The sequence below is a fragment of the Doryrhamphus excisus genome, chromosome 4 (genome assembly GCF_030265055.1).
Source record: "Doryrhamphus excisus isolate RoL2022-K1 chromosome 4, RoL_Dexc_1.0, whole genome shotgun sequence".
Lineage (NCBI taxonomy): Eukaryota > Metazoa > Chordata > Actinopteri > Syngnathiformes > Syngnathidae > Doryrhamphus > Doryrhamphus excisus.
The window spans coordinates 23639391-23656197 of record NC_080469.1 but is presented as its reverse complement, the minus strand read 5'-3'; the positions used below and the strand labels follow the sequence as shown (position 1 = coordinate 23656197).

General features: G+C 37.6%; 1 protein-coding gene across 2 annotated transcripts; it reads right to left on the bottom strand.

The window, feature by feature from the left end:
- Nucleotides 1-212: 212 nt before the first annotated feature.
- Nucleotides 213-16577, bottom strand: stxbp1b (syntaxin binding protein 1b). 2 transcript variants are annotated; one of them, XM_058071155.1, is made up of 20 exons: nucleotides 16469-16577; nucleotides 15144-15193; nucleotides 14975-15056; nucleotides 13857-13933; nucleotides 13672-13750; nucleotides 12417-12520; nucleotides 10604-10752; nucleotides 9647-9731; nucleotides 9171-9301; nucleotides 8562-8669; nucleotides 7230-7290; nucleotides 7024-7089; nucleotides 6864-6944; nucleotides 5672-5810; nucleotides 5475-5584; nucleotides 4868-4969; nucleotides 3676-3761; nucleotides 3447-3601; nucleotides 2647-2782; nucleotides 213-1475 (listed from the first exon to the last, which is right to left on the bottom strand). In XM_058071155.1, the coding sequence occupies exons 1-19, from the start codon at nucleotides 16503-16505 to the stop codon at nucleotides 2673-2675; spliced, it is 1812 nt and encodes a 603-aa protein (XP_057927138.1). In that variant the 5' UTR covers nucleotides 16506-16577; the 3' UTR covers nucleotides 213-1475; nucleotides 2647-2672. The 2 variants fall into 2 exon arrangements, with proteins under 2 accessions (XP_057927138.1, XP_057927139.1); XM_058071156.1 differs by lacking the exons at nucleotides 15144-15193; nucleotides 16469-16577 and having other exon boundaries at nucleotides 13672-13721; nucleotides 14975-15013.
- Between the last annotated feature and the right edge of the window lie 230 nt (nucleotides 16578-16807).

Genomic DNA, 16807 nt, shown 5'->3' with positions numbered 1-16807 from the left:
TGAGTGACTTTGTATTGATTTTTATCCTCATATTTCATATTTTAATATGTACTGTAATATACCGGAGCTACACTCAATTGGCTTTTTTTGAGCTAGTCTTATCAGGAATGCCGTCTTGACGTTTGTCCCTGGCATTTCGGCACAGAATTGCACGCACACGCTCATCTCGGAGGCAAACCAAAGACCAAGATTAAAATAAGAGACAGAAATGGTTGATTTCATAATAATAACACCAGTTAATTAAACCAATCACTTACTTTTAGTAATGGCAGCACAGACGTTTCCATCAGAAAGATCTACATTATGAGAGAATATGGCAAAGGGATAGTGGAAGCATGACAAATAAAGCTAGACAGCGTAACTGCAAGTAAGTCACACTAAGACAAAAACAAAATATTCACAAAAAGTGGAAGTGGAATTTGGATCAAATCAATGAAATTTGTTGTTTTTCATGTTGAAAATAACAACGTTTGAAATGTATTATGTATCAATATCTATGTCAATACTATATCAACACTTAAGTCACAATACAAAATCCTTTTTATTTTACACAATTGAAGCTTTTGCAAAAATATTAACACAATAATTACTTTCTCTAGTTACTAATCACATTTATTTGGACTACTAATTCACTTAGATTTTTTTATGGAACGTATAACTAAACTCGCCCAGCAACATTGTAGAAAACATTACAATAAAACATATATTTTTTTTTTCTTCCTACTAAAAAAAAAAAAGAAAAAAAAGAGATGACAAGAAGGAAAAAAAATAAAAAAAATAAAAATAAAACATATTTCTATTCAATTCCCTCTCGGTGAGAGTGCATGGTGTCGGTCTGGATTGGTATTAAATGATATTTATGTGATTTAAATTCACTTCTTATATGAATTTCATGCAACGTGTTCTTTGCTCGATGAGGTACACACTTGCTAAATCTAAAGTATTACAGTATAGTATTAGTCATACAGTAGAAATAAACACACAGTACAATAAATACAGCACATAATATACCAAAGCAGTAGCCACTAACCAAACACTTAAGGTTCATATAGAGCAGTGCTTCTCCAATAGTGGGGCGGGGACCCTTTCATTTTAGACCTGCCAACATGTACACATTTATAGTACTCCTGAAAATGCTTTGCTCTCCATTTTGTTGCATGCATTTTTCTTGTTTCTTTTTAAAGTTTTGAAGTAGTGCAGATAAATGAATAAATATTATCTGTAGTATTTCAAATTGGGGGGGTGGGAAAAATGTCTGTCCCTTGGGGGGGGTGGGGGTATGACAAAAGCATTGATATTGAGTAAGCCACACACAAGCAAGTTTAGCTAGTGCTATATCTATACACAGTTAAATGATATTTGTCACGGGTGAAGATGACAAATTTGGGGCTTGCTCTTTCGGTCTTTGTGTCAGATTGTCCTGAAGTCCTCGGGAGTTTTTAGAATATTGAAAAGTGTAGCCATTTCAGTAGATTCTGAAAGACAATACACAACAGACACAATACCCACAGTCATTGACACTACAATACCTCCAAAACATTTTACAGTATCGGTATTTTTTATTTTTTTTATAATTTATCATTTGATTAGCATTATTTTTATTTTCTTGATTTTCTGTAGTTTTAGATTTTTGTTTTGTTTAGAGTTTGAATGATTTCTTTGAAGGGAATTAATCCACCATGCTGTTCATGGTTGAATATGGCGTATTATTAGTAAAAAAAAATACATAAAAAAAAAACATTCTTTTACCCCGCCTCTCTCCCAAAAGACAGCTGGAATAGGCTCCAGAATTTTTTTTTTAAATTTTAAACTTTAATGCCTGGTACAACTAAAAGTACATTAGTTTTTTTACAAATATAATCATATGCTCATATAATTTATGAGCGTATATCTAGCTATTACCTTGGTTATCTTGATAATAACCAAAAAATCACTTAAGTTCTTAATGTATTTTATGACCAAAATTAGGGCTGTCAAATGATTACAATTTTTATTCAGATTAATCATGGTTTGGAAATTCATTAATCATGATTAATCACCATGTCACACTCTGAAATATGGCAATTTTTACCAAACTAATTAAACTAATTGAAAGGGGCACGGCGGTCGAGTGGTTAGCGCGCGGACCTCACAGCTAGGAGACCAGGGTTCAATTCCAGCCTCGGCCATCTCTGTGTGGAGTTTGCATGTTCTCCCCATGCATGCGTGGGTTTTCTCCGGGTACTCCGGTTTCCTCCCACATTCCAAAAACATGCTAGGTTAATTAGCGACTCCAAATTGTCCATAGGTATGAATGTGAGTGTGAATGGTTGTTTGTCTATATGTGCCCTGTGATTGGCTGGCCACCAGTTGGGATAGGCTCCAGCACCCCCCACCCCTCCGCGACCCTCGTGAGGAAAAAAGCGGTAGAAAATGAATGAATGAATAAAGCATTAAAATAATTAAGTACAGTACAATATAGCTGAATAATACAGAATAATACATATAGCAACGTCTCATCAATCCATGTCAATTTTAGACTTTAAATAAAGTGCTGATTGAAGCACCGCCCATTTCTGGTTAAACCACACCCACTTTCAGTTTATGCCCCGCCCATTACAGATCATTTAGATGGGTGAACAGATATTTACTGTATTACTTTATTACCGATCTGGTGTCTTCCTCGGCATCCGTCACTCTGCTGACGGCTCAACGCTGCCTTCAGGTGCTGCATTGGGGTCGAGGAAATCCGGGTGCTGTAGTTCTTTCAGATACTTGGGAGGCGTAAGGATGTGAGTGGAACCTGCAGAGGAAAAATACGTAAGCTCAAACAAATACAAGCCGTTAGTGTTTAAATGATGTGCAAAGCAGTAGTCATTTGAATTAGTGCTGTAACAATTAATTGATGAATTAATTCCATTTCCTCTCATTTTTCACTGTATTACTAATAAATACTTGAACAATAATATACACATTAAAATGAAGTCACATCATGTGATTGTCTGTTATTCCTTCAATATCGTCATCACATTTAATATCATTATCATTATCATATGTTGAGTTCTAACATTGTTTGACTTAAAACAAGGGTCCCTAACCCCTGGTTCCCTAACCCCTAATCTTTGTTTTCATCAGTTAACCATAGTTAACCTGCAAGTCATCATTGCTTAGCACAAAAATGGTAGGATGGCACCAAAACCAATTGATTGATTTAGCTCAGGGGTCTCAAACATGCGGCCCGCGGGCCAAATGTGGCCCGCAGGACACTAGTTTGAGGCCCCCGCCTTGATTTTAAATTTTAATTTTGATATCACGGTTACCTTGGCTTTCTGGGTCATGTGAGAAACACAGCCCAAAATAAGCTTGCTCACTCTTAGAAGTTAATTTCTACATTTATGAACAATAAAAAAAAAGTTATCATCATATAAAAATATAAGTCCAACAGCAGTGAAAAGCTAAAGGCTCACCAATCAGGGCCTCCCACTTGCCATTGGCTTGCGTAACCTCATAAACACAGCGCATCTCACTGTAGGTCATGCCTCCAATAATGAAGACAATGACCCTCGGCCCGGTCTTCACCTCTGTGGGACCTCGGTTTTTGTGCCAGTTACCATAGCGAGCACTGGAAAAAACAAACAAATATCGTGTGTTAAAATCATCCATCCCTCCATTCTGGTTTAACTGTGATAACCTAACCTTGATGGAGCACTGGCTTTGGCTGCCGCTTGTCTCTGGGAAATGTACGGGTATTGCTTCATGTCAAGTTTATCCTCAATGGCATCCTAGACAAAGAACAAAGCATAAACATCCGCATATTAAAAATAGAAGCACAAAAATATAATAATAAAAATGTTGCACATTTATTGCCTAAATGAAACATTCTCGAGCATAAAAATGTCTACATCAGGGGTCTCAAACACGCGGCCCGCGGGCCAAATGTGGCCCGCAGGACACTACTTTGAGGCCCCCGTCTTGATATGAAAGTTTAATGTTAGTGCGGCCGGCGCAAGTTTGATATGGATGCTGTATGGTATCATGTGCCCAGAAAAAAATATTACGTTTGATTAATGTTCATGTTAAAGGTTAAATAACTGTTAATAGTTATCCTCCCTATCCGTGTGGAAGTGGTAAGTTTTTGGCTTTTTAAGTTGAAAGGAAATAACTTGAAGGCTACCGTTTAGGTCGCTAGCTCTCTAGTTTGCGAGTTAGCATGTGTCTCAAGACCCTGCAGTTGCGCAATATGTTGTAAATAAAAAAAGTATAAATGTGACTATAGTCGTGTTTTGTCATGTCTACAGGGCTCTAATAATGCTTTGTTCATTTTAATCTGAAAAAAATAATTTGTCTACCCACCAACTATATGTGCTTTCTTAAGTTTTTATTATTTGCTGTTTTATTATTATTATTATATTTATTTATTACTGATTGATTTTCTTTATTCTTGATTTGTTTATTTATTTTTCATGTTATTTTGTGCAGAAAAATAAAAATGAAGATATTTGAGAACAGTGGAATGTTTTATCAGAGCTTTTCTTGTTGAAAATCGGAACCAAAGCACTGAAAAAGTTTGTATATTTTTCTGTTTTTAATAAATGCGTTTTTTTTTTTGTTTTTTTTTTGGAAAACCTGATGCGGCCCAGCCTTGCCCAGACCCTAGCTCCAGTGGCCCCCCAGGTAAATTGAGTTTGAGACCCCTGGTCTACATTAAGTCAAATACAAGTCAAAGGTATTCAGATAATATGTGATATTGTGATCCTATTTAGTATTATTCAAAGCTAATAAGCCATACAAAGAAATTATGGGAAAAAGTAGTTGAAGCTAGACTAAGGCTTGAAAATTTATCATTTAGGCAATAAATCCACAAAATTTGCATATTTATATTCTGTACCTCAATGAGATCCTTGACAAGTGGCGTCCATCTTGAGAGTTGGTAGGTCTGCTCACTGATTCGCTCCTTACGGTCAGGCTTTTTGGTTTTCTTGGCAGTGCCCTGCAATGATTTCATAAGTCATTTACTTACATACAGTTACTACGGAATTGTTCATGTAAGTACAATGAAAGCGTATTTTTGTAGAGTGTTTTCAGTTAACCTCAAATTTACACTAAAATTCATACACAATTGCACACATGCAGTGGTTGTCAATTATTTTCAGTCATGTCCCCCCGTTGGGGGACAAAAATATTATCATGGCCCCTCCACGATATGAGATACCCTTGTAGGTAACCTTAAATGTTCATTTATATGCATTTAGAACATGTAAATATTCAAACCCTCAATCTTGTGTCTGAGAGGCTGCAAGCCATTGAACCAATACTTCAAAATATCATGTACAATCATTCCATCATGGAATCATTAAGGGTTCTAAATGAATTCCATTCATTGCTGCTGAGAAGAAACCTTTGGTTGGGCCAACCCAAATGAAGCCCCTGACAAACACTTTTCCAATCGTGCAGCAAACTGATGTACGTAGTGTTTCATAGGCACAGGTTACTACCTCAGAGACAATAGGCACACCCATGTGGGCCATGTTGGAAATGATGTCACTGTCCTCCGGTGGGATGTTGGCATGCTGCAGCAACTTGCAAAGGTTTTCTTCAGTCACACCTGACATGTACATGTCAATACAAGTAGTTATATTTTTATGCTACAATAGTACAAACATGACAAATCAAATAAATACAGTTAACATACCATTCTTGAGGAAGATGTAAAGCAGAATGATGCGGATTTTGTCAGTGACACTGACGTTGGCATCCAGTAAAATAGGGACAATAAGCCTCATGGGATCCTTAATCTTTTCTCCCTCTGCGTCTGTGCCCATTGCTAGGTCCTTTCACAAAAGAAGAAAAGAGAGTATCAGGCTGCACATCCCATACTGTACATCCAATTCCCACTGCTTTTCCTCTTCAGAGTTGCAGTTACGCAAGTTTTCACAGTTCTGTGGCCTGGCCTTCAGATTGTAAATACAGTGGTACCCTGGTTAGCGGCATATTTTCCACACAAAAATCTACCATGCCTCCCGGGCTGCAAAAAAACATTTCACCCATCTCTCCGCTATTGTGAAAACAAGTGAAACAAATGAATTGGGATCTTGCCATCATTCCAGGAGGATTAACAAAAAAACTCAAACCGCTGGACTTTGGTGTAAACATGGTGTTCAAAGTGAAGTTGCGAGCGGCGTGAGAGCGATGGATGAAAAACGGCGAACACACCTTTACTAAGACTGGGAGGCAGCAACTTGCAAAAAAAATATTTTAAAAACTACAGTAAATTGTATTTCACTCATAGTTGCAAATGGTGATTAATCGTGACTAATTAATTTGACCGCTGTGATTAATTTGTTATTAATTCTTAGTTAATTGTTCATCTTTTCTCTGTTTGCAAATAGAGTCATAAAAACATAATAGAAAAGAAAAAAAAGAAAAAAAAACTGTCCGGGCATCATTGCTGAACAAGCCACCTGACTACGAAACTGACTCCGACAATGATGAGAGGGAACCCGACATGTTTGATGGTGAAATTGCCCAGCTGTTTAATTCAGATACAGAAAATGAGGACTTTGATTGATTTGTGGGTGAAGATTAATTTTAAAATTAATTAATTTTTTGACTGTGTAGTGCTAGGGGGTTGGTACATACAGTCATTCACTCTGGAACTATTCAAGTTGAGGGTTCAGGCAGTAAGAAGAAGCATTTTGTTCCATTTTAGGGTCACCCCTTAGCTCAGACTCCCATTCTTTGGCTGTATGTTTTATCAGCCGTCTTATAATACGGTGCGGAAAATACGCTAACCACAATAATCAGAATAATATTAATAACACTTAATGCAGCTAAGCGGTTTGTCTCATTGTACGACTTCATAATGTACAAGAAGTCTTACTTACTTGTTCGACACGGCAGAGTTTGTCAACGGTCCCCTGGTAGCGGTTCATACAATCCTCAGCCAAGTGAAGATGGGTTGAATACTGACAAGATGAAATTTCAGAGTGTAAACATTGACATAATAACATAGTTTTATCAAGAATACACAATATTTCTTCCTACCTTGCTTAGTTCTTTTTGATACTGAGGCATTTTCTTCAGCATCTGTGACAATTCCTTCATTGTGGTCTGGAAAAACAGGAAAGAGATATTATTATCATGTAAATAATGAGTGTAAATAATACGGTGCAGTAATTGCCCTCTTCCTCCTTCCCGAGATGTTTCACCATCTCAATAAAGTTACTCATTTATCTTTGAAATGACAGTACCTTTTCTCCAGTGTTCATTTTTTTGCTGGCAGAAAATTCTTTTAAAGATCGAGTCACAGCCCTGGGCAAGCAAAAATCAACATTAATATTAGTTGAGAAATAAAATGACTCAAAAATAGTATCAATATACTGTGCAAAGGGAGTTTTACGCAGATGCAGCAGGTCCGACCAAATCCATTTTTCCCATAACAAATAATGCAAATCCAATTCATCTGTTCTACAAAGCCTAAAATGTTAACACATAATACGTTTTTTTCATTTTACAATTATAGTTTTACAATTCCAAATACTTCTAAATGGTGAATGAAAGGGATTCATGAATATTGAAAGTTACTTTTACCTTCACTGTGACTGCCAAAGATACATAGTGGTTGCGAGATCAACACGGGAACAACTATGGTGATTTTCTATGAGCTATGAGTTGTTTCTCAACTCAGGTTTTTGCTTTTTTTTTATCTTGGCTGCAAAATAACCTCAAATTGTGCAAAAAATATTGCAACTTTTTTTAATAAATAAGGCGAGAAACACTATTCAATTAAAAAAATAACAAGATTATGCCTTTAATACATCCTTTACATTTAATTTAGAATTGTTTTATGACTGAAGTACTAATGTGAAATGGGTTTTGTGTTAACATCTTTGAAAATTGTGTCGTAACTGTGTTGGTCACCAAAGAACTGCAGTCGATTGCAACTGACTCACGGATTGGTGACAGCGCTGACTTGATTCCCTGTATAGTAATCCCTTGTTTAGTTGGTTAATTGGTTCTTGACCCGCTTGCGACAAGTCAATTTCCGTGAAGTAGGATTCCTTAAATACAATATTTTAGTGGTTAGAGCATGGAAATCTTTTTTGTGATGTTTTCTTTACATCATATTAGATCCCTCTAATGCTAATAATAGGTTATAGTCAACCACAAATCACACTCATTTATTATTGTTCAGTAACTGTTACATTTGTTCACTTCCTGCTTTCATAATATAATTTTTTTTTTTTTATTAATTTTTTGTCACGTACTGAAACCAACTACTCCAGGTCTCCCTCCGCCTAAGAGCCAGGTTGTGACAGCGGCAAGGGGTGAGATAATAGGATGCTGAATATGTTTTCTGACAAAAAATATATTAAGAACACAGTTGGACTAATGCAGTGTATTAATTACACAGTAACAATACACGGTAAGCGGAAAATGTAGGCAAACTAAGGCAAAAATTTGGCTTAAATTTTCAACATAAACTGAAAAACACACTAATTATGGCATGGTTCACTGAGGTTCCAATGTAACTACAAAAACAACATTTCCTCATGTGGAAAATGTGAAAACAATCCACTCACGTTGAAACTTCTGCGATATGTTTATGTCTCAGAGTCAGCCACAGATCATCATCCTCATCCAGCAATACCTCCTTTGTCCTGGTCTCCCCCATCCCACTGGTTTCAAACCTGGCACAGATACAGTAAATAGCAAGTATTACTGGTGCACAAAGACACACCCAAGTGTGCAGGAGTAAGGGGTACATGGTTTAACTATGTGAAGGGGTACATGACTGTATAAGGATTGGGATAAACCATCGGTCTCAAACATGCGGCCCGCGGGCCAAATGTGGCCCGCAGGACACTACTTTGAGGCCCCCGCCTTGATATGAAAGTTCAATGTTTGATATGGATGCTGTATGGTATCATGTACCCAGAAAAAATTATTACGTTTGATTAATGTTCATGTTAAAGGTTAAATAACTGTTAATAGTTATCCTCCCTATCCGTGTGGAAGTGGTAAGTTCTTGGCTATTTAAGTTGAAAGGAAATAACTTGAAGGCTACCGTTTAGGTCGCTAGCTCTCTAGTTTTGCGAGTTAGCTTGTGTCTCGAGACCCTGCGGTTGCGCAATATGTTGTAAATAATGTGTGTGTATAATGTGTCTGTGTGTGTGTGTGTGCGGGTATACTTGTAGACATCATTCTCAACGCCGAGCAGGTCGTAGGCCATTGCCTGCAGCGTGAGCTCATGTAGAAGAGGTGATACAGGGTCAAATCCTCGGTCCAGGATGATGAGTTGACTGCGGCACTTATCTGGGCCCTGAAGGAATTAACAACACGTGCAGAGAGTGACTACAAAAAGTATGTTAATATGCTGTTGAGCATTTGTAACTATTGCCACAAAATATCGAAGAAAAACTGAGGCCTGCACACAAATTCCTGCTTTGGAAAGGACACAGCAAGTCCACTGTGCACTGAAATTATACTTGCAGCTATTACCAACAACCACCAAGTTAAACACTGTTCAACCATTGGGCACATATGCTAACATCAGTTAGCATATGTATTGATATTAATACACTGTATGAGGACAACTGTGTTCTCAATGTATTTTTATCCTTTTTTTATTATCCATAAGCAGTGAGTTTGTTCATTAAGTTCCCACCTCTCCCATATTGGGGTCATCAGCCTTGTATCCATCCAGCTTGTCCTGCAGCATCTGGGCCAGAACAACACAGTCTTTGTACTCCCTGGATGACACAAAAAATATCATATACATTAGCTTTATTACTGTTAGATACGACATCAAGATTCATTCATTCATTCATTCATTTTCTACCGCTTTTCCTCACGAGGGTCACGGGGGTGCTGGAGCCTATCCCAGCTGTCTTCGGGCGAGAGGCGATGTACATCCTGGACTGGTGGCCAGCCAATCACAGGGCCCATATAGACAAACAACCATTCACACTCACATTCATACCTATGGACAATTTGGAGTCGCTAATTAACCTAGCATGTTTTTGTTTTGTTATATTGTTGTTTTTGTGGGAGGAAACCGGAGTACCCGGAGAAAACCCACGCATGCACGGGGAGATGGCCGATGGTGGAATCGAACCCTGGTCTCCTAGCTGTGAGGTCTGCGCGTTAACCACTCGACCACTGTGCCACCCGCAGCCCATGTTAATATTCCTCAATATTTATTCTTTATATCTATTCTTTACATCTATTTTTATGGGCATGCACTGCAATGCAGGCCTCCACTCTCGGTCAGTGCTTCTCAAATGGTGGGGCGGGATCCCCTGGGGGTGCGGTGAACTGTCAGGGGTGGCGTGAGAGGCTGGAAGGATATTAGTATTAATATTTGTATTAGTATTAATATTATGTATAAATTTGTTGTGCTCAGAATGCAATTTGTGGCCTCACCTTCGGTTTCTTCCCTGTACTTGATCAGGAAATCTGATCAAGTACAATTCAGCCATTTTCACTGATATATTCATAATAGTGTTCAAAGGATGTATTCATATTTATTATTCCTTTTTGTCCTTTTGTCACCGTTGATGTTATATTAGTAACGTTTGCCAAAAACCCTGATGGCAAAATGGAGAACTACTGATGGGCTCACCCTCTGTATCGGATTCCAGGATATTCTTTGAGAGTAGCACAGAGGGTGGCAATCTGTTCAGCACAAGCCTCCAGCATGTTGTTCTTCACGTCAGCTTTGAAGGGGCTGTAGAAGTCCTGAAAGGCGTCCACTTTATCCAAGGAGAAGACCTGGACCAAGGAAGGAAAATGTGACGTTAAATTAAACAATGTAGTACCTATTTGGAGTTAATTAGTTATTGCAGTAGTGCAGTAATATTGACCTACACTTATTATAAATGGAAAACTTTTAGACAATTGGGCTACTTTTTTTTTGTACTTTTCCTTATGTGAACTCTTTTTGTTTAATAAACATTTTTGTTCACGCCCTGATTCGCATTCTGGACCAGCTCACAAGACAAAAATGTGTATTGGTATCAGTGATTTCACTCCTGGATTATCGGGATCGACATCGGCAGCAAAAAATACCCTGATTGATTTGTAGTATTCGACACTGGTCACCAGCATGTAACATTGATGAAATAATAGCCAGCACAGGAAGTACTGTAAAGAACATTAAGTAAAAAAATAACTATAAACTCTCGCAATGCAACAGGTTAGTCTCAGTTATCAGGGGTCTCAAACTCAATTTACCTGGGGGGCACCGAAGCTAGGTTCTGGGTAAAGCTGGGCCGCATCAGGTTTAAAAAAAAAAAAACCCCAAAACGCATTTATTAAAAACTGGAAAAAAATCAATAAAAACTATCTTCAATGCTTTTCTTCTGCTACACTTTTTCAGTACTTTGGTTCCGGTTTTCCATACCAAAATATCTGATAAAACATTCCACTGTTCTCAAATATCTTAATTTTAATTTTTCTATACACAAAATAAGATTAAAAAAATAAACAAATTAAGAATAAACACAATAAATCAATCAATCAGTAATAAATAAGTAAAATAATAAGAACAGCAAATAAGAAAAAACATAAGAAACCACATAGAGTTGGTAGAGAAATTATTTTTTTCAGATTCAAATGCACAGTATTAACAGTTATTTAACCTTTAACATGAACATTAATGAAACTTAATAATTTTACCCAATTAGCAAGTTAGCATCGTACTCAGTTCCATCTGGGAGCAGCGTCGCAACTTCAACAACATGCTTCATCTTGACGTGTATTTTCCGTTTTATTCCAAATCATTTCCTGCATTTATTTTGTACCCAGCGTCATAAGCCGTTAGCTTCATTGCTAATCCAATAGCAAAATAGGGCAGGGGTAACAGGGTAGGGTAACAGTATGGGCGGGGGCAAAATCATGTTAATTGTGTCCGGTGTGCATTTCAACATTAAACTTTAGTATCAAGGTGGGGGCCTCAAACTAGCGTCTCGCGGGCCGCATTTGGCCCACGGGCCGCAAGTTTGAGATCCCTGGTCTATATTATGTCTTATTTTCGCTTTTATGTCATCTAGATATTGTGTAATAGGAATGTAAAGTTGACTATAGGGGTGTTATGTCATGTCTGGAGGGCTCTAATAATGTTAGAATGTATAACAGAGCCCTGGCTCATGCCTCCATGTTGGTTATTCCCAGTAAAAAGAGGGTCATTTGCTCAAGCCTTTGGGTCGGTGAAAGGGTCCTGACTGCTCTTTGGATTGGATGGTGGGACAGGATGCCAGACCCAAATGTGTCGTGGTTCCCGTACTGTAATCTATACGCTACATACAAATGCTAGTACAAATATTGTCCTTGTCGCCATTTCACTTTACACTTGGCTGTAGTTAGCAGTAATAAATAGATCATAAAAATGATGATTAGTATAAGTAGGCGCTGTGGATAAGTAAATACAATCTTACTTGAGATTCATAGGGTAGAAAGGCGACATGGATCTCTGTCAAGGCCTTCATGGCTTTGGAGGCTCGAGATTTGGTCAAGAGGCCAAACATGGAGTCTGGAATTGCTGTCATGAATGAAAAGTTCATAATTAAATTCAATGCATATTCAGCAAGAGTTATGCAATGAAATCTTTTCACGTGTGTGGGCAGAAAAAAGTGGAAATTAGGGTTGTTTTGGACTGTTTCTCATATTTAGATTTATTGGTAATGGTAATGGTAATGGTTTTATTTCATTTGAACATGCATCAGATTACAATTGAATGCATCCCATAATCAGTTCACAGTTCCACATGTCCAAAAGGAGTAGGAAGAAGCAAAGCTTATTAAATCCTACCCCTCCATCTGGTACTTTTACAATCAGTAACTGTTACATTTGTTCACTTCCTGCTTTCATAATATAGTTTTTTTTTTTTTTCGGGTTTTTTTTGTCACGTACCGAAGTACAAGGTGATATGAGCATCCAAATGTACTTCTTCCCCGAGATCATATTTCTCCTCTCTTGTAGAGAAGTATTGGATGACATTTTTAGCTAATTGGTTATTTTTAGCCTTATGCATTATTTTAGCTGTTTGAAGATTAACTATAGTTTAAGTAATTTGAAGTATTTGTGATTTTAGAAATAAGAAGTTAGTATGTTCTCTGTAGGCGGCATTATGAATTATCCTTACTGGCCTTTTTTGCAGTACATTGAGCGAGTGAAGATTGCTTTGATAGTTATTACCCCATATTTCATATAGAATATATATATACGTATATATAGTGATTTCTGATTGAGAACAAATTTTGCTTTGTTCAATACTGAAATATGTCCGGCTACCTTATGTTGTATATTTGTAATATGAGGTTTCCAGCTCATATTTTCATCTATTATGATCCCCAGAAATATATTTTCGTTCACCCTTTCAATGTCCACACCGTCTATTTGTTGTGTCGATATAGATGTTAAATGTTGACGTGAATCAGCGTGACGTTGCCTTTTCAATTTGTATGTGTACAAATACACATATAAATAGTGTTAGAATATAATGGGACTTTACAACAGCATTGAAAAATCTGGCATTTGTTCAATCTTTCTTACATCTTTTTGAATGAAAGCCCATCTCTCACCAGTTTACAAACAAAAATAAAATGGTGTTGATATTTTATTTTAGCCAATAAAATGAAGACTGAATTCATTTGAACATTACAAAATTAAAAAAAAAAAAGTGTTACTCACTGTCAGTGAAGAAGACATGGGCTGCTCTGTACTTCGGAGAGCTTGGATCCCTAAAGTCATCAATCAGACCCTCAACGGACTGTCAATAGGCAAACAGTTTCCATATGAACAGATGCTGCAAAATCTATATTTGTTTGTTTTATTATCATTGAACATTATATGCATTATATTACATGTCGTATTACCTCATCTGAAGGGCTTATCAGATAGATGGCCTCCATGCTTGGAAGAGGTTCCCGGCACTTGGTTATGTCTTCTACAACTGAGAAAAATAACATACTTTTATTGAGCAATTCATCAGATTTATTGCTTATAATTAGACATAGGAGCTAGCTTCCATTTTTGGGTATTTGGGCTTATAATGTCTCCCAGTACTCCAAATAAGGAAATATACAGTACATCAACATTAATAATAAACCCAGCTTTCACACTATTGTGAGAGGCGGGGTACACCCTGAACTGATGGCCAGCCAATCACAGGGTACATATAGACAAACAACCATTCACACTCACATTCATACCTATGGACAATTTGGAGTCGCTAATTAACCTAGCATGTTTTTTTGGAATGTGGGAGGAAACCGGAGTACCCGGAGAAAACCCACGCATGCACGGGGAGAACATGCAAACTCCACACAGAGATGGCCGAGGGTGGAATCGAACCCGGGTCTCCTAGCTGTGAGGTCTGCGCGCTAACCACTAGACCACCGTGCCGCCCCTCCTCATCATCCTTGAGAAAAAAAATGAACAGTAAAAAAATATATCTTACAATATCCAACTTTATATTAATGTTTGTTTTTTTGTTGTTAATTATTAGTTGGTCAACTAATTTAATGGGTTTTCACCCATTCTGAGTTTTCAATGTGGATTTGGGGCGGACAAGCTATTTATGGAACAATTAATACAAAAATTAAAGTTTACATGAAATACTGGTTGGTGTCATCGTTTTTTTCCACTGAAATGTGTGCGACACTCCATTCACCTGTGAGGTTTTGAGGTGTGTGCACTGCGCAGGGTGCGCTTCGCCTGTGCCAAGAATACACCAGGTCGGAGGTGGTGCGCTATTTTGTCACGAAATTGTTAAATGTGGACACCTCCCCAAATGAACAAAGTGGCTGCGCAGAGTGGGGCGCTGGACTAAATGACCACTGCATGGGCTGCGCCATGCTGCGCCACGAAAAAAAAAAATCGTTTGAATTTCGTTTCGTTCATCGTTCATAAAAGTTTGCATACTTTAAATGAGGTCCGTAGTAAGTCTGTACGTTACAACCAAGCGGATGTCGTGAAGTGAGGCGGTACTCACTGGTGATTCCCTCGGACATGATGTCTGTCATCTTACAACATGAGGAAATCATCCTCATGCTCAGTTTGTCCACAACAAGCACCTAAAAACAAAGTCGGACAAGCCTCTTTAGAGCAGGGGGGGGGATTATCAATATCATATCTGCAAAATTCAACAAATGTGCACATACTTTCCATTTTCCCTTTTCTCTTGCCTTCTTGATGACGCCATTCATTATCTCTGTAAAATAGTAGAAATATTGTTAGAAATTCATAAATTTACTGTTACATTCTATGTGGATTGATATGTTCCAGTTTACGTTTACATGACGATACATAATTTGAACTTGAGAATCTTAAAACAAAAGAAAAAATGTGAGAAAATATTAATGCCTGCACAGTTCATAATTTGATATTTTAGCTAACATTTAAGCAATTTTTAATGCACAGTGGAACCTTGGTTTGCATATTCCCGCAGTTAGCATGTTTTACTGCTAACTTTGTATTGAGTTGTGGACTCCTATAGAGCAGCTACACATAATAACAAAACACACACAAAGCTCTTCCAGAATCCACACATATTCCAGCTGTATTTCCTTGGATTTCCAAAACGACCTGTTTTCATCCGTATGACATAATTAGTACAACGTATCGGGCCAATAATTATTTCCTTGGGGTGCACCACAATTATTGGATTGATTATCTGATATTAAGCTAGTCAATATGCAATGGAAATATGCAATATAAACCCCAAAACACACCGACATCTGTAGTTTTTGTTCAGCTGTCAATTCATGACTGCTTTTGGCTTTGTATTTACACCAAATGCCCTTTTGACACAACCCGGTATAGGAATCGAACCCACATCAGCTGCGTGTATCAGTCTGTAGCTATAAATCTGTAATAAAAAGTCAAAAAAATAAGAAATTGTGTGCAGAAATATGTGGATGAGCAGCGTATCAAGCGGTGTCCCAGTTTTCCATCACTGGGATTTAACAATCCAGTCTGTCCTCCTGGAGGATCAGGCCAAATGCAATCCCTGCCTCTAATCTGCTCCAAATCCTCTTATAGTCACCACAACGCTCGCCATTGCTGTTCCAGCGCACATCCCAGGCAAACAGCACCCATCATTCACATTCTAGAAGTCTGGAAAATAGTTGCACACATCTTGTTTGGACTGAAGGAGTGATATTTGGAGCATCTGTGACGTCACGGCGCCGGCTAGCATTGATTGTATATGTTGAATATGCTATCTCTCGTTAGCTAAATTAAAAAAAAAATCATTAATTCAATCTACATTTTACCTAAACTCACTCTGAATCTCCATTTAACTACAATTAACTACAATTCCTGTAAAATTTATGTCAATATCATCAAGCACATTATTATTGTTGCACGTTAATGTAGATTGTCAATGTTTTATTAACTCTTTAGCCACACTTGCGATATAAAAGACTCTAAAAACAATAAAGGGCGTGGAATAAAAGAGAAAAAAATACAATAAAATACTTCTTACTCTCTCCAACAACGGCTTTGAGTCCAGTGGGTGCCATAGTGGATCCTGATGCACGTCCACTTCTTAGCAAGACCAGTCCTTTCCAAATCCACACACATCAATTGAGCTCATTCACGCAAACACTGTGCATCCGGTTTGGGTGTCCTTCAAAATAACAGCACGGATATTCGCCGACAGGATGCAGGGGAGTCCAACCGTTTTCCACACTGAGCTCAGAAGTCGTGTGTATTATAAACAAATGTTTAATGTAGGCAGAAAAATACATGAATTTTGCTTAAATATTAATATCTTTTGACTAACAATAGGCTGTACTCAACTATTAGAATTTTTATTATTTAT

Excerpts from the sequence above, each read along its gene's own strand:
- stxbp1b (XM_058071155.1), bottom strand. The coding sequence starts at position 16,505 with ATGGCACCCACTGGACTCAAAGCCGTTGTTGGAGAGA. Across the intron at positions 10,753-12,416 it reads TTCTACCCTATGAATCTCAA|GTCTTCTCCTTGGATAAAGT; the intron begins GTAAGATTGTAT and ends TCCTTGGTCCAG. Across the intron at positions 6,945-7,023 it reads ATCAAAAAGAACTAAGCAAG|TATTCAACCCATCTTCACTT; the intron begins GTAGGAAGAAAT and ends TCATCTTGTCAG.